At 50.6% G+C, this 17401-nt stretch overlaps 1 protein-coding gene across 2 annotated transcripts in view; it reads left to right on the top strand.

Moving 5' to 3' along the window:
* The window catches only part of MMP17 (matrix metallopeptidase 17), a 50183-nt gene extending 43872 nt beyond the window's left edge, over positions 1-6311 (top strand). For both annotated transcript variants that reach the window (XM_082774392.1, XM_082774393.1), the window contains exons 8-10: positions 2226-2378; positions 4032-4289; positions 5203-6311. In XM_082774392.1, coding sequence (XP_082630518.1) covers positions 2226-2378; positions 4032-4289; positions 5203-5531 — 740 coding nt within the window. In that variant the 3' untranslated portion in view covers positions 5532-6311. The remainder of the gene's footprint in view (positions 1-2225; positions 2379-4031; positions 4290-5202) is intronic.
* The last annotated feature ends 11090 nt before the right edge of the window (positions 6312-17401 follow it).

Genomic DNA, 17401 nt, shown 5'->3' with positions numbered 1-17401 from the left:
TCCCTTGATGGAAGAGTTCCCAGTGGGCAGTGCTTTCCATCCCTGGCCACCTCTTGGTGACCCCAAAGCCATCCAGCAGGGAAGCAAAAGTGTCTCTGCAGGGGTGAGGAGCAGCCTCCAGGCAAGTGTAACCCGCAAGAGCTCCAGAGAACTCGGTATTGTCTGTGCCCCCGAGGGAGCACAAAACAGCGGCTGTTCCCCTGTGGCATTTGTACAGATGCTGGCTCCAGAAAGCCACAGTGAAGAAGGGAAAATGAGAGATGACAAGAACTGGTGTCCAGGATAAATAGCTGTCTGTCTTGCAGAGGGGATTAAAAAAAAAAAAAAAAAAAAAAAAAGATGAAAACTAAAGAGAAATCCATCTCGGTGTCTATTTTTGGATATATTTATTGTGGGCCAAAATGCAAATTCGAAGAGCAGAGTGTCAGCGCGTGCCAGCTGTGCGGCTGCCTCCGGAACTCGGCAGCCAAGGCCAGGGAGCGGGGACATCGCCTCTGGGGCAGGGACCTACAGAGCCCCGGGGCTGAGCTCCCTCCGTCGATGGACATTTTGTTTTGTTCTGAGCTGGCCCAGCTGGAGAGAAGTGTCACCCAGTGCCCCCTGATGCAGCCACCCGGGCTCCCTAGGGACTTGCCCTGTTGAAGGCAGCGGTGAGTTTCCTGCGCTTCTGAAACGCTGCCTGCTTTGCTTTGGGTGCCTTGCTGCAAACTTCAGAAGTTTTGGAGCAACTTTGGCCCATGTGGGTGTTTGCAGGCAGCAATCTTGCCAGAGGCATCCGAAGTACTGATAGTGTGGTGCACAGCTGGAATCAAAATCACCTGGTGTTAAGGAAAGCAATTGCCTCAGCCCATCATCCATGGAAAATGAGACGCTCGGGATGGCAGGAGTTCACACTTGGCTTTCATCCTTCTCCGTCTGCCAGCTTGGAAGATGGTTTTAAATCAAGCTCTTTAAACAAACATGGGGTTTGGGAGTTTTTATTTTATTGTATTTCTGCATGCTGATGGCAGCGGTTCCCCCGTGGCTGGCTCAGGCAGCTACTGTCCAAGCAGCCGCAGCACTTGGGCAAGCAGGCTTAGCTGTGACAAGACACGAGCATGGGCAGAGCGGGGCTATCATGTTAAGAATTCATTGCTAGCTCAATCGCTACCTTTCGGGTGTTTTTTTTTCTGATAGCTTTCAACAAAACTAACAGATGACCCGGAGTCTGCCTGCCTTTAGATGTAGATGTAAAGCTTGCCGGCTGCAGCTGCACACCCGCTGAGTCCATCGCTGGGAGAGAGCTAAAAAGTCAAAAGCAGCTGGGGTTTCCTCCACTGTGCCAACGAGCACCCAGCCCCCAGGAGCTCAGATACACACCTACTAGAAAAGGAATTATGTTGGGATGTATTTCTTGTGAAAAAAGCAAAAATGTATCTTTGTCTAGTGCCTTTCTAATTAGAGATGCAGAGATCATCTTTATTTAATTACATGTGTTTCCATAGATATACAATGGCCACCAGATTTGAATTCTCTTCTTTATAACATTCTTAAAAAGAATCTGTAATTATAGCAATTCCTACCACATCTGAATACATTATTCATTTGTAGGTCTCAGTCAGATAGAGCAAATATGCAAACTGGAGCAGAAGAACAGGAATGATATAAATCCTTATAATTATAATAAAACCCCCTCTCTGCAGATGTTTAAGTGTTAGAGTTTTGCCTCCTGCATTATTAGGCTAAGATCCAATTTCCATAAAATTTTGAAAGACGGTGTCACAATCTGCCAGCTCTGGGGAAAGGGCTGAATGCCTTGAATGCAAATCCGAAGGCGCATCTTCGGTTTCTGTTGCTTGTTTCCCTTGGGAACCCAGGCAAGAGCAGATGTAAATAACACGCAATGACTTCTAGCAGGCAATTACCAACATGAGACAAAGTTGAGGGTTTGTTCTCAGACGTCTTGTTCTGACTGGGATCTTGCCACGTGGAGCTCCCCAGGGAGGACAAAAAAGTCCGGCTGAGAGTCCCAGGTAGTGCGGTGTCAGGAGGATTGTTTGGATTCCCAAAAAGGGGATTTCTTCCAACGGCTGCCAGGAATAGCAAGCGCCAGCAGCTGCTGCTGGGAAGCCGGTAGCTCCCACCTTCTGCCTGGCTTCCCGCTGCCGATGTGCGGCGGCACCAGCTTCTCCCGCAGTGCAGGCGGGTGGCGGGGTGGGTCAGTAATGCCCGGTCTGTCCCTCCAGGCAAGTACTTCTGGAGACTGACCCGCAATAAGCACTTGGTCTCCCTCCAGCCGGCTCAGATCCACCGGTTCTGGCGGGGCTTGCCCCTGAACCTGGACAGCGTGGACGCAGTGTACGAGAGGACCAGCGACCACAAGATCGTGTTCTTCAAAGGTGAGAGCAGCGCGGGTGCCCCGGCGTGCAGCCCCGTGCCAGGGTCCCCCTGGGCACTGAGTCCTCCTGCAGAGGGGACAGCGGTGCCCCCCTCCTCCCGGGGCACGTCCAAGAGTTGTCCACACCTGAGGCCAGGAAACACCTTGGGGAGGGCAAGCAGAACATAGGGATCACGTTCTGCAGAAAATGGGGGAAATTTCACTTAGGATAAACTGCAGCCACACCTAATTGAAATCTCTGCTTCTCAAGAACCAAATAAAGCAGAAACTGCCCTTCACATACTTTACAGAGTTGGGGTTTTCTTCCTACTTTTTTTTTTTTTTTTTTTTTTTTTTTTTAAGAAAAGAAGCCAGAGGGGACAAGAATGAAACCTGAAGAGCTTGGTTTTACTAATTCTGCTACTTTGATTTTTTTTTTCCTAAAATACATGATATAATCCTCTCTTTATGTAAATAAGCAGCTCTCCAGTTTCTTCCACAAGAGCTGGAAGAAAGAGATTAGCTCTCGGTTCCTAAATGAATGTCCTCTGAGCATCCCACATGTGCCATGGTGCTGGCTAAACCCCCTTGGTGCCGCTGCCCCACCATGTTCCTGTGCTGCCCCCACCAGGTCTCTGTGTCACCCCCAGCCCCACTGTGCCTGCCGTGGGGCCCTGCAGGCAGGCAGCAGCTGTGTAGGAGGAGTCGGTGATGCTGAGCTCGTCCCAGCTGGAAATTGCTTTTTGTCTGCCACTCGGCTGTGAACGCAGGTGAATTATTGATTTCAGAAGTGCTGAATCATGAGAGCCGGGCTGCAGGCACGGGCTGGGTCTTGGTAGCGGATCCCGCACTGCCTGTGTGCTCGGGGAAGCGTTTCCAAGCCCAGATGATGCCCAGGTGCCTGGGAACCCAGGTCCTCCAAAGCCATGTGTGCACAGAGCAGTGCCTGGCCACGGGCTCACCCTGCAAGCAGCACGATGGGGACGATGGGGATGTGCCTTCCCCTGCTCTCATCGCCCAGCCTGTCCAGATTCAGGGCTGGCAGCTTCCTTGCCCTCCTGCACAGCCCGCCGAGGCCGCTGGTGATGTGTTATTTAGCCCTGTCTGCCTGCTAAGATGAAATGAGAGGTTTACTTTCTAGCTATAAAATATTGTCTCATTCTGGCTCTCCAGTGCTGTTTCATTGATCCCTGGACACAAACCAAAGCACACAAATTACCCCTTCCTCTGAGTTCCTGCTGCTGATGCTTGGGCATGTGTTTAAGCGCCTCTTCACGTTTTCTAGAAAACCGAGGAAAAAGCCTGACATTTAAAGTAGGTTGGGTGAGACCCACAGGGTGCTGCAGAGAGGCTGCCACGTAGCAGGTCCCCAGGGAGATCTCATGCAAGCAGAAAGCCCGTCCCAATGGCAGAGCATGAAGTGGGAAGTGAGAGATGCGGGCTCATTCTCCCTGTGTGGCCATGGGGACCTTCAGCTCAGCAGCCTGGCACAAACCCAGCCGCTGTTCCAGGGCAGAGGTTCCCCGATGGGCTGCTCCCCTCCGGCCCATCCTCCAGTGCCAAGAGCTCACCCTGAGGATCATCACGACAGATAACAAAGCATCAGCTCGTCTGCAGGGGAGGCTGGCCTCAGCTGTGAAACTAACGCACTCGTGCTCCGTGCTTCTTTCCTCAGGAGACAGGTACTGGGTGTTCAAGGACAACAACGTGGAGGAAGGATACCCGCGGCCCATCTCGGACTTCGGGCTGCCGCCAGGAGGGATCGACGCCGCCTTCTCCTGGGCCCACAATGACAAGACTTATTTCTTTAAGGACAACCTCTACTGGCGCTACGATGACCATGAGCGGAGGATGGACCCTGGGTACCCCTCAGAGACCATTCTGTGGAAGGGAATTCCGAGCCCTTTAGATGATGCCATGAGGTGGTCAGACGGTGAGTCCGTATGCTGGTTCGGAAAAGAAAGAAAAAAAAGCAATGCCTCGTTCGCACTTGAGATACAGCCCTGTCTGAGGAGCCTGCACCGCTGAGCCCCAGATGTGCCGGCACTTTCCCTGTCTAAAAGCTGCAGAGAGGGAGGCAGGCTTTGAGCCAGAGCTCCCTCTGCTCACTAAAAGACATTGTAAATTCAAGCAGGTAACAGAAATATCCTGGGTGCTTAATAATTTGATTTTACTAAAAGAGCACAGTTGATGTTTTGTGGCAATTTTATCTTAATACCTGCTGGTTTGCTTTTCACCAAATCTGTTGTTGGATTTTTTACCTAGATACATGAGATTGTAGACAAAAATATTTTTAAAGGAAGTGTTTTGCCCAGACTTAGCACTTGTTTTCCAGGGATGAAATTTCTCAGTGGCCCCTTCCCTCTGCAAAGACCACAAAAATGTTGTCATAGGAGGTGTATAAAAGCAGCCATTCACTCACAATAAAGTGGCGCTTCCACAGTTTATTTGCTGGCAACCTAGCAGTGTAACTGCAGCCACTAAACCAGGCACGGGAGGGACGTTTCCAGAGGCTTTCCCAATTTCAGATGCTGTTGGGCATAACTGGCCACCCATGCAGGGAGGATGAGTCAGGCTCAGGTTGTTTATCATCTGCAGCCTCACCATGCCCTGTTACAAGACTGGGATGTGTGTGGTGTGTGTGGCTGTGGGCTTTTAACCCTGCATTCCTGTAGTACCAGGGGATGCACCTGTCCCAGGACCTGCCACAGGAGCCAGCATCTCACCCCAGTCTGGCGGCTCGTGGCTCCATGGGGTGGGAGCGCTCCTTTGCTGCTCCCAGTGCTGTCGTCCTCCTGGGCCACTGTCCCTGCTCATCTCACCTCTGGGCTTTGGTCTCTTCCCAGGTGCAAGTTACTTCTTCAGGGGCAAGGAGTACTGGCGAGTGCTGGACAGTGAGCTGGAGGCCGAGGCTGGCTATCCGCAGTCCATCGCCCGGGACTGGCTGGTGTGCAGCGACATGCAGGCTGGCTCCCCAGAAGCAGCCGGCAGCAGCAGGACTGGGGCGCGCTCCAAGCCCGGGCAGCACGACGAGAGCCGCTCGGAGAACGGCTACGAGGTCTGCTCCTGCACCTCGTCCTCCGAGTCCCTGCGGGCCTGCCCCGTGCTCAGACTGTCTGCCGGCCTTATGCTGGCGAGTGTGTGGACAGCAGCACTGGTGCGTGCAGCCCTATGACATCTCACCCCACAGGGAAGGCAGCGTTGCAGTGCTCCACTGGAGGTGGATGCGGTCCCATGCCACTAACTGTTGTGAGCAGAAAAACATTCCTAGGAACATGCCAGTGAAGGTTTTGAATTCTCCATGAGAAGTGAACCGTGGTTGTTTTTTTTTTTCTTCTTCTTCTTTTTAATTTTAGTTTAAAGGTCTAATAACAGATTTTGAGTTCTGCACCTCCTTATTCTCCCATCCAGTTAAAATGAGAGCAGCCTAACATTGAATTTAGAAATGCCCCATAGAGATGTGTTGCTTTGGATGTTAGAACACCACAGACGAGGGAGGGGAGTGCTGCTGTGATCGGATGAGGACAGCAGAGGTGGCAGTACCCCAGCAGGAAGGTGGCAGGGCTGTGGGAGCGGTGCAGTAGCTGCGCTGACATAACGTGCACATCCCATTGGATGTACTAGGTAGAGAGAAACTTTGACTCTCCTAAGATTAACTGCAAGGTGGTCGTTATACTGTCAAATCTGCTGTGGTAACTGATGTCTTGGTAACCTGAACAAGTTTCTACAGGTCAAAAATACCTTTGCCTTTCAGAAGGCAGTGCAACTTATCTTTGTGTCCAGGTCATTTGAATTTAACAATTTATCTAATAAACCTTGGCTGCCTACACACAGCTCTCCCACTCCTCTGCCAGATCAAGCCTGCCACCTTCAGTAAGGTGCTGACTGTTCAGGCTCGGGCGCAGCCTTACCACCACGCAAGCAGCAACTTGCTGAGCTCAGCCTTACGGATGGGATGCGACTCCAGCCATCCCACCAGCCTAATCCCTGCACAGAAACTCCTTCACTCTTGGAGCTTCTGTTTCATGTTGTATTACGCTTTGGAAGGGATTGAGATGTACAGAGTTCAGTTGTGGTGCTGTCACACCTGGCTGCACCATGGAGGGTGGGCTGGGGTGGGAAGGGAGGGATGTGCTCCTCTCAGTGCCTCAGCCAAGGGCTCAGAGCAACAGAGGTAAGGCCAAGAAGTGCATTAGGATGGTCCTGGACTTTTACTTGCTCCTACAGTGAGCCCATGGTGAGCCCTGGGACAGCCTCTTGTCCCCAGGCCTTCGCTGCACTGGCACATCCCAGCCTGCTCAGACCATGGCTTCTGTTTCTCTTCTAAGGCCTGATGCAATTTCGGATCAGGCCCTTTTGGAGGCCCCCTTGGACATCTGTCAGTGCAGGAGGAGTGCACCATTGTCCCATGACTCCATCTGCAGATAATAAATAACATTTCAGTGGCTTTCAATGTTCCCTTGAAGAACACAGGTACAAAATATTGCTGTTGTGTCTCGTGTCTGTTGGAATGGACGGAGGACTCAGCAGCCGTGAGCTGAAGGACAAAGCGTCCCCCTGCACCAGGGTCTGGCAGGCCCCTGGATAGCTCTGTGCTCCGCAGAGGATAAAGGCAGTGTTGAATGTCTCCATAAATTCAGCGTGTAAAGCAGTTGAAATCCACCCCAAGCGGTGCCTAATCACTTTGTCAACTGCAGTGTATAACTGTGCTAGGTGACGTCCGCTCCAGGCCCCCCTTGTCCCCTCTCTGTTCCTGCTGACATGGAGAATGTCCTGCTGCGACACCAGTGCAACCTGCTGGCCCACAAGCATGCTTGCAGTGGTGCCAGTACCCAAAGTGCCGGGCTGAAAGCTGAGGAGGACATGCACTGTGCCGCCGTCACAGCCCTGCCTCCAGTGTGGGCCCTGAGCAGCCGCTGGCAAAGCCGCCCCATGGCCACAGTGAGCTCCAGATGCGGGACGATCGCATCCCAGGACACAAATGGCAGCTGGAGAGCTTCCCCGGGAGGTCACAGGTTCACTGTGGGGCCAGAGGGGTCAGTGCTGCCTGAGGGTCACTGCCGGAGCGATGCAAGCAGATGTCCCTGGCACAAAGACACCACTGTACTGAGAGCTCTCAGCAGCAGGCGTGGAAGGAGCCGAGGGTTTGGGCAGTGCCGGGGCATCCCTCCAGTGTGGGTGGAGGGCAGGGTGGCCGGATGGCTCCTCCAGCCCCAGGAGGACGAGGAGATGCCTGTGGAGGTGGATGGGGCCATTGTGGTGCTGGGCAGAGCCCCCTTAAAACAGCGGGTTCGCCCCCCCATGGGGCTGCTGCGGTCCCGCCTGGTGGGGCTGAGAGCCCCGAGCATGCCAGAGGTTAAAACCACCGGGCCAAGACCACTGGGCAAGAGGGATTTTACCCCAAACCAGAGCTCGGCCTCGGGTGAGGCCCGAAGCCGGCCTAGCCCGGCCCCGCCGCCAGCGGGAGGCCCCGGCGCGGCCGCCGGAGGGCAGCAGAGCCCCGGCCGCGGCCCGGCGCCACGGAGAGCGGTGGGGATAGCTGGGGGGAGCGAAAAAGAAAGGGGGAAGAGAAAAGGGAGAAAGGAAATGAAGAGAAAGGGGGGGGAAAAAAAAAAAAAAAGAGAGAGAGAGAGAGAGAGAAAGAAGTAAAAAGGGAAAAGGAAAAGTAAAAAAGGAAAATAAAAGGGTAAAAAAAAAAAAAAAGGAAAAGAAAGAAAAAAATAAATAATAATAATAATAAAGAAAATAAGAGAAAAAGATTTAGGAAAGAAAATGAAAAACTAGGTTGGGCAGGAGCAGTTTTCAAATGCCAAAGCCATGGCATGCCTAGATTTAAAAAACAAGAATAACATTAAGAATAATTTATCTCGGACAAGACCCAGTGTTTAACAGCTTGAAAAACACAAAGCTGTTGAGAAGGAACTCCTCTTTACTTGCTGATTCAAATCATATGTCACACTTGTGTGTAACAGAAGGCTGCTGCCTGCCGCAGCCCCAGAATAGCTGAGGGGATGGCTGAACCCTTATCCCTGAGGGCTTTTCTCAAATGCAACTTTCTGATCTACATGTATTATTAATAAAGAAATTTCTCTCCTCAACCCCAAAGTTTAACCAGCAAATGTCCCTGCACAGCTGTGGGCCAGGAGAGCAGGCCCTGGGGATCAGCCCCTTAGTTCAGGTGGAGCTCTTCCAGCCGGTGCCCCCTACCAGGAGGTGGGTAGGTGTTCCTAGCCTCTTCTTGCGTTGCCACAGACCCTGGAGGTGCCTTCTGCTTCTCAGATGGCAGGCTAGGAGAGGACAAATCCCAGAGCTGCCTCGAGCCCAGCCACCTTGCTTTTTCCATCTCCCCTGCCAGTCACATGTGGTGCATGAGCCAGGCTGAACCCAGAGCTGCTGGAACAGCAAGCCCGGGGGATGCCTTATCCAGGCAGGGGGACTCGTCCTGGCTCTCTGTGTTCCAGCAGTTCCTGGTAAGCTCAGTGCTGTGGATCATTTCCTTGCTTTTCCCTGAAATTTCTAGACAGGGGGAGTTGGCTGGCCCTCGTGGGGCTGTAACAGGCCAGGAAGGGATTTAGGACAGCCAAAGCAGGGAGTACATGGCACTGCAATAGTCTCTAAGAAGGCAAGTTTGTGCTAAGAATAGGAGAGGCTATTAAAGCTGGATGGTATGTGGAGGATTTCTGTAGGCATGTGCTGGGGCCGTAAACTGGGAAGCAGTCTCCTGCAGTACAAGTTATTACTGGCCTCGTGGTACCAACAAGATTATTACAAGAGCTGCCAGAGCAGTTCCCTGTCCTTCACCCAAATTTCTGGTGTTTGGTTGGGAGAGAAAAAAAAAAAAAAAAAAGAATAATAAAACAAAATCCCAAACCTCTGGCAAGATTTATTATCCTGTCAGCAGTGAAACTCTAACCTGATGTTGGGTTGCCAGCTCTGGTGGACTTGTTCTTCAATAATATAGAAGGTATCTGGGATGTGTTTTTTTTTGTTTGTGTGTGTGTTTTAATGGGCTTTGGGCTTGACTGCACACCCAAAACAGTCAAAAAATAATAATAAAATAAAAATAAAAAATAAAAGCCCAGTCCTGGCTTTTGCTGGAGACTACTGTCTGCTCCAAGCAGCTTTCAGCAAACACAGCTTGGCAGAGGAAATGCTGGTCTTCTGCATCGACAAGGGCACTCTGTTGCGGTGGGGACCAGATGGGGGAAAAACACTTACAGGGGAGAGGCCTTCCCACCCCACATCTGAAAAGCTAAACCCAGCCAGTGTGTTGTGCAGCTGGAAACCTTGGGGGTGAGAGGGTCTCACTTGGGCTCAGATGTTCAGTGTGTTCCTGTCTCTTAGGACAAGAGGTGATTTGAAGGTGGGAGCACCTGTGATGCCTGCAGAAGCCTGTCTGTATGCAGAACCCATCCTTTGAGCTTCAGAGGGTGGAAGTGTCCTATTAACTCAGCTGTGCTGCACAAACCAGTGTTCTCTGACCCATGACATGCTTCACCTGTGGAGCAGGGCAGGGAGCTTGGTGATAACAGGGCAACTCGGTGACAATGTCTCCCTCCCATCTCCAGCCAGTTTGGAGAAACTGATGGCTGGCTATTGGGGATCTGGGGCTGTTTTTATCTGGTGAATATGAATTTATGGTGCTGGGTAGTCTTCATGTGGAGCCTCTTCATTACCAGCTGTGTAAAAGCATCTTGCATCCTGTGGCTCCTCTGCTCCTGGGGACCCAGCCTCCTGCTCCAGGTAGGTGGGGAGGCAGCTACATGCTGCACACGTCGGCTCCTGTGTATTGGCGAGGAGGCAGAGCTATAGGACGGGTTTGTTTGTTTCTGAAGTTGCCAAGTAATGGGGTAACTGTGGCCAATGAAGGCTTGTGGCCATGAAATTATGCTGGTGCCTTGAAACCCTGCCTTCAAACAGAGCTCATGGGGAGGGATTTCCCCAGAAGCACTGGTAGCTCTTTGTCCCACTTATTTGCATCGCTGTGCTTGAACTTATCTGAAATGTCATCATTATGCTCAGCCCAGGCTTGTAACTGCTCTATTTTTCTGAGCACATAAAAGTAAAGGTGTTTTGCAGAAATTATCTGCTTTAACAGTCCCTTTTTCCACTGCTGTGTTCATTTGCCCTTCTTTTCCTCATTTGCCATGAAGTCCTGCCCCCCATCACAAATGTGCACAGCTCAGGCTGGAGTTGACGGCCTGTTAGGAAAGATCCCAGAGCTCTGTAGGCACCTGTGGTTAGAGAGCTCCTTGCTCCTCTGTATAATGGGGGAACACCACCCAGGAGAGGACAGCAGGCTCTCAGCCTGTGCTCATGAGGATCTCAAGCCCCACCTCACTTGTAGCCACCCTCTGATGGCCCAGCCTGGGAACAGGAGGCCAGGAGTGAGCAGGACCGGAGTGCTACTGGGCCACAACAGTGTTCCCAGGCTGCAGTGAACATGGGTCTAAAGAAACAAGCAGAGTGGAGCAACTTCACAATGATATTGGTTGCTTAGCCGTCTCTTCCTCCTGAGGTACCCACGTACCTGGAGAATTCCTGCTTTCCCTCACCCTGGGTCTCAGAGGGGTGTAGATGTCTCTCCTCAGAGCATTTCAAGTGCTCAGCAGTGCTTGCACAGCACCACAGTGTCTATCTCCCTCATCCAGCTCCCCATCTCCCTTTTCCGATGAGGAAGATGTGAGAGGGACGCTGAGGTTCCCTCGGCACGTGAGTGTGGCTGGCAGGGGGAACAGCAGCACACCAAACACAAGTGAGGGGCCCAACCCGGGGCCTGCAGCAGGCAGGAGCTGAATGTGTTGGTGAATGAGGCTTCTCGCTGGGTCCTGGGCCTGACTTCACCGCTCTGTGGCTTCCTCCATTACCTCTGCCTGCATGGGATGTGGTCAGTGCAGGGGCTGGATGTTACAATGAGAGCTCGTGCAACAGCTCAGAGCTGCTCTATCAGTAGCAAGCACCACGTCTGGGCTCTCAGGATAGCTTTAAAGAAGAAACTGCACATGGATCCTCTTCTAGCCTGGTAAGAAACACAATGCCTTGTGTATGCTGCTGAGTCTTGTGTTGAAAGAGAAGGGGCTGACAGCAGCTTGTCAGGAATGCACTTTCTTCAGCTCTGCTGGCTCTGGAAGGCTTTCATGAAAATGTACAACTGCGATAAACAAGTGAGGCCAGAACCCCTCTAAGCAAAAGCCATGCTCGGGTGGGCAGAGTTTCGCAAGGTCTGTGCTAACCCTCCCCTGCAAAGCACATGCCAACCACTCGGCACATCCCATGCTGGAGGAATGAACTCATGTCCCCATCGGCTCCCAGCTCCTTGGGGTGCTGCTGGGCCCCACCTCGGGGCAGCTCTGCCACGGGAGCCAGCCCGCTGCTGCCCCGAAATAGCTTCGTTCTGGCAGTGTGAGGTGGTGGAGCCCGGCTGCTATTCTTAACCCTTGGGTCAAGCAGGGTAGCAGTGATGCAATGGAAAAGCTTGGTCCTGTAGTCCCACGTGTGCTGTCAGTGGGGCTGTGAAGTGCAGCTCATCCATCAGCTGCATCCAGACCTGCATCAGGCTGTCTTTCGCAAAGGGCAACGGCCCCAGTGCTGCTGTGCCCCTGGGGCATGAGCAGTTTCTCATTAGCAAAGTGAAATGGTCTTCAGCATGCTGTGATCTGATTGTTGTGTGCATCCTGGCCAGGTTTCCTCACCTCCCGTGCCTCAGTAGGGGCAGGGCTCCATGCTTGGCCCTGTCCTGCCTGTCCCCTCGTTGCGGACATGGGGACTGCAGCTGTGCTTGCTGGCACCTCCACGGACCCTGGGCAATGCCATTCAAGGGTACAGTCCCTCCTTCCATAAGTAGCTGGGGAATGACTGATATGGGCTGGCTTGGCCAGTGCTCACCAGGAGCCATTGATCCCTTCGCAATTCCTGGCTCCTTGGGTCCCGGCAGGAGGCCGCCAGGAGAAACGGGCATGACAAATATCCAAAGGGGCCACACGCAGTGCTCCTGGGAGTGCTCTCCAGCTCCACCTGAGCCACACAAACACAATTATGGCTTTCAGTTTTAATTCAAGCCTGCTTCCCACTTGCTTTTCCATGTTGCTAAGTGTGAGCAAACACCTGCAAACGGGCTCCAAGAGGCAGAACTCTCTGGCTGCCCGTCCTTGTGGCACACGTATCGCTATCTCCAGCTTTGTTTGGGCTTGGCTGGACTTGGCAGGTGCGGGCAGCTGGGGTGCCGGGGGTGTGACTGCAGTGCAGATAGCAGGAAGAAAGCACAGCATTGTTCTGCAGCTGCGTCAGGGCACTGGCCTCACCTGAACCCAGCTTCTGAAGCAGGCGGGTATAGATGGGTGTGAAGTGCTCTGACAAATGCTACGGAATAATTCAGTATCAATTAATATCCATCATAACACTGAGCTTTTGGAGGTGGACACTTCGGGTTGCTCTTCCCAGTGCTGAAAAAGCTAGCTGCTGCAGAAGACCAACTTGTGCAGCTGCTGTGTCTGTCTGAGCCCATTTTTATGGGCAGAGCAGCAAAGACAACGCTGCTGCTGGGCTTCCTCCTCTGCTTGTTTCCTCTTGCAGTCAGGAGTGTAGATTTTTTTTTTTTTAAATGGCAGAGCAAAAACCCGTGCAGTCATTAGCCAAGCACAATTCAGGCAAGGTGAGCAGTAGAAATAATATATATATTAATAAATACATGTATATATGTGTATTTATATAAGAAATTAACTCTAATCTCACCTCTTATATCTATTGCAAATTCTGCCACTAAAGACTTGTACTCTAAGCTGGTGATGAGCAGCCCCTTCTGGTCACTGCTGTCCTCTGGTGGGACGGCAAGGGGAGCAGCAGCCAGCTGGGGAGCTGAAGCTCTGCAGCAGTGTCTGCCTGGAGGGCTTTCCTCTGCACACTTTGCTCTGCTCTCCAGCTTCTCTCCTTGGGCCACCAGCCAGGGAATCAGACGTACTGACCGATGGGCTGGGTTTGTTTTTCCACAGCCTGTTTGAATTGCACCAGTGCTATTAGCGAAACTGAGCCTGCTCATGGCCTTGGGTTCTGCAGATGGCAGCGACCTGAGCTGCTGCTCCTGGGCTTCTTGTGATGGGTGAACATCCTGCACAGATTTCCACCATGCCAAGTACAAGGTGACCACACTGTAACTGCTCATACAGATAAATTAGCCCTGTAAGCAACAGAAGTGCTGTGTATTTGGACTTGCAGATGAATGGGGTAAACATGTGCGATCGCGCAGCTGGGGTCACTGAGCTCTCCAGTGTCCCTGCTCTGAAATAAGGACAGGAATGTGCCATTATTCTGGAGGGTGCTACTGTTTGGCTAGTGCTTTGCTCTAGTCAAGAGGCATGTGGTCAAGCTGGAGCAGTTTTAAGGCAGGTCCAAGTCTGGACTGCCTGGATGTTTACTTGGAGCTGGGGCCTTTTGGTTTGGCTCTGCGCACACCCACAAGCTGAGGATTTACCCAGTGGAGGTTCTGCCCTGTGCTGCTCTTCCTGATAAACAACCATCCTAGATCTTCAGCCCGATAAGGCTCCAGGAAGCAACTCGTCCTGGCTTGATAAAAGTAACTGTGCTGGTGCACTGGTGGGCACGGCACTGGGAGCAACATTTGCCTCTGCTGTGGGCTGGATTCGGCTCATACCCGGCTGTCTCTATTACTTCTCCCATCCCAGCAAAAACAAATGCAATCTGCTCACATGTATGCTGCAAGAGCCCTGCCAGGAACAAAGAGGAACTCAAATATTTGTGTTCAGTTGTTACTCTTTCCACTCAGGCAATACATGACAAGCTTCTGCAGAGCCTGCTGGTGCAGGATTTCCACCGTGCTGGCTCTGGCTTCGCAGCCTCACTGAGCTGAAACACCTACAAGTAACAATTGGGTTCTAAGTTGGGGGAAATTACCAAGTGTGATTGAGAAGAGCATTTTCACTACAAATTTCGGAGCTCTGTTACTGATTTCTTTCTGTCCTACTGCCTAGGATGCAAGCTGTCAGCCTGCATGCAAATACTTCAGAGAGCCCAGAAAAAAAAAAGAAAAAAAAAAAGCCTTTTGTTGGAAAGTCCCAAGCACAAAGCCATGTGGAAGGCTCCGTTTCTCTGGGACTGGAGCTCTTATTTTCATTTGGCTGAGCTGATGAAGGAGCCAAAGAGATTTGCTAAGTAATTAATTAATGAACTACAGATCTCTGCTTCTAGGTCCCTGGGAAGCTGCTATGCTTCAGCACTTGGGAAAGCTGGGAACGGGACGGTGAAATGTTCAAGTGTGAACTCAGACACTGAGCTGCACTGGTGTCACTGGGCCTCTTCAAAACTGGGGATAAAGGTGGGAAAGGCATATCCACTTGTATGGGATTTCACAGGCCAGCCTGCCAGGAGTTTGAAGAGGCCCAAGAAAGCCCATGGGGGGTTTTCTGCCTTGCCCTGGGAGCTCTCCTTGCTTCCATGCATCTCGCTGGGTTATTTCTGGAGCAAGGCTCTGTAACAGAGGGAAGGACAGTGGATGTTTCTGCCATGGGTACCCCAGATGGCTCTGGATCATGCCCAGAGCATCCCAGTCCCGTTGGCCTTTCCTAGCATCAGCCTGGACTGGACGATCTCTTTTGCTTAACAAATTCTGGTTGCTTTCTCAAGTTAATTTGGGATTTTTCCATTAGTTCCACTGTGAGTTGTTTTGTTGTTGTTGTTTTTTTGTTTTGTTTTGTTTTGATTTGCTCTGAATTTTCTTATCAGGAATTTGTTAGCCCTGAAATGTAAAGGACTGAGTCTTTGGGCTTAAATACCTTTTATAATTACCTCCTCTTCGTGCTGTACATTGGAAGGTATATCTAGTGTTTCATTTTACACAGCATGCAGTATTCCCCTAATTTCTATGCTATAACATAAAGTTAAATCATCCCTACTTGAGCTAACTGAAAAAAATATTAAAAATTTTCAAGAACTTCAGGAAAAAAAAATAGTGTCAGAGATGAGGCTTTTCCTGGCTTGCTTTTTTGTCGTACTCATTACAGGCAACAGAGACAAGAAGCACTGTTTGTCTGCTTCAGCTGCTGTCTGCATTTCCAAAAAGGATCAATTTTGGCAGGCACTTCCAGCTCCCTGCTTCTTACTGAGGTCACTTCTGAGGCCGCGTAAGAGCTGAGGAATCTCCCAGTAGCCTGCTTCTCCAAGTGCTGTGTCGTACTCTCCTTCCAGGCTCCATCTGACACTTGAAAATCATGCCTAGTGGGGATATAAGGAAAGTAAATATGAAAACATAGATATTCCAGGCAGAGTGCAAAAGGTGGGTAGCCTCTTTGTGGCCCACTTTAGAAATGCTTAAATTCAGTTTATCGGCATGGCATGGCCTGACCCCAACATTTGCTGACATTTGAGGCGCTGGGTAGCGGAGGGCTAAGTCCTTTACGTTCCTGGGTCCCTTTGCACTGGCAGGGGTTTAAGGTCAAAGACATGAGGGTGCAGGGAGAAAACTTTGCCAGGCAGCTTTTGTTTTCCAGCACATAGGGAACTCAGGCTGAAAACAAAGCCTTTGCAGAGGTTATGCATATATCATTGTCTAGGTAAAAACAGTTGATTGATAACTGCTGCTGCAATCAGCACAAGGAGTACCGTTGGAAACTTCCTGGAAAACATACGTACACAGCCAACCTGTTACAAAGAGCTGGGTGATAAGAGGCATTACACTTTAATGAAGTTAACGTGTAAACAATTAAGAGGCCTTGGCTCCTCGGATAACAGCAACGACAACAAAACCAAAAAAACAGCAGGCGTTATGTAAGTCAGCAGTGCATAAGCCGGTCATTATGTGCAGTTACAAAATAGGTTTAATGCCGTCCTTAATTATTGCACACTGTGAACCTGGAACATCCTCATTACTTATGTTCTCCTGAAGTTTTTCACCTCTTCTCCCCTGCCAGAGGTAATCGGACAGGTATTCCAGCAGCCTTGTAGTCTTCATTCCCACCATCAGAATAGCCTAATATCAGCAAGCCTGTTAAAAGATAAAGGGCTGGCAAGAGCTTTGCTAAAGAAAAGCAATGAAAGGCTAGCCTAAATCCAGAATATGGTGTGCTATTCAGGACCTATTGGCAGGGATGCGGAATAATTCACTGCTGCTGCCATGCATAGTGCTGCCTTTATGTGGGTGATGCTGTGCTGATCAAGGGAGAGCTGGGATGTTTCCTGCGTGATGCAGACAGGCATGTGCCTCTTCTGTATCATGAAAGAAGTGGCTAACTGATTATAGGGAGGGCATCTGATTCATTATGCAACAGCAGATCCTCTATGATTCAGATAAGAATATACTTACGTTATTAAAATGGTATCATTTGCTTCAGGGCCTATTTGTCTACAGTCTTTCTAACTGAATCCAACCACAAAGAATTTCTCTAATCAAATTAGGCTGGTTTGACATGAGTGGGGCTGCGGACTGCAACTCATTCTTCGTGACAGTGCTGACTTTCAGTGGCTGATAATGGCTGTGTTTTGATAGTTTCTGGAATATATATATTTTTCTGTATTTCTTTGAATGCTGTTGGGGTGTTCTATTTGCATATAAAGGGACCCTTCCTCTGAAGCTCACTATAAGAAAAATTAAACCTCACATCTACAAAGACATAATCCTCCTAGCTCTCATTCATATGCAATGATCAGCATGAGACTTGCACACAGGAGAGAAAATGAGGGTGCACCTTGCTATGGCTGTCCTTCCTGCTCATGTATAATGGCTCGTTTTGTGTCAGCATCATAGGGATAGTGCTTCTGTGCCTCATGCAACATCTGCACCCATACGTGTAGCAGCAGATTTTTTTATCATGGCCTAATTTGGTGTCTCATGACACATTAAACTGATGCCACAGGGGTTACATGTCTTCCAAGCTGATTCTGTTCCTAAGTATGCTGGCTGGCATTAACCTGATCCTCTGCTTGTGCAGGTCAATGAAGTCAGGTTTGCTGCTTCTGACTGAGACTCTAGGTTTGGATACAAGCAAGATGGTAAATTCTCTGGCTTTTGCTCTCAGGAGGGTAGGCTGCAAGATCAGA

Source organism: Aythya marila (genome assembly GCF_965140915.1).
Source record: "Aythya marila genome assembly, chromosome: 17".
NCBI lineage: Eukaryota > Metazoa > Chordata > Aves > Anseriformes > Anatidae > Aythya > Aythya marila.
This window is presented reverse-complemented; position numbering and strand designations above follow the sequence as displayed.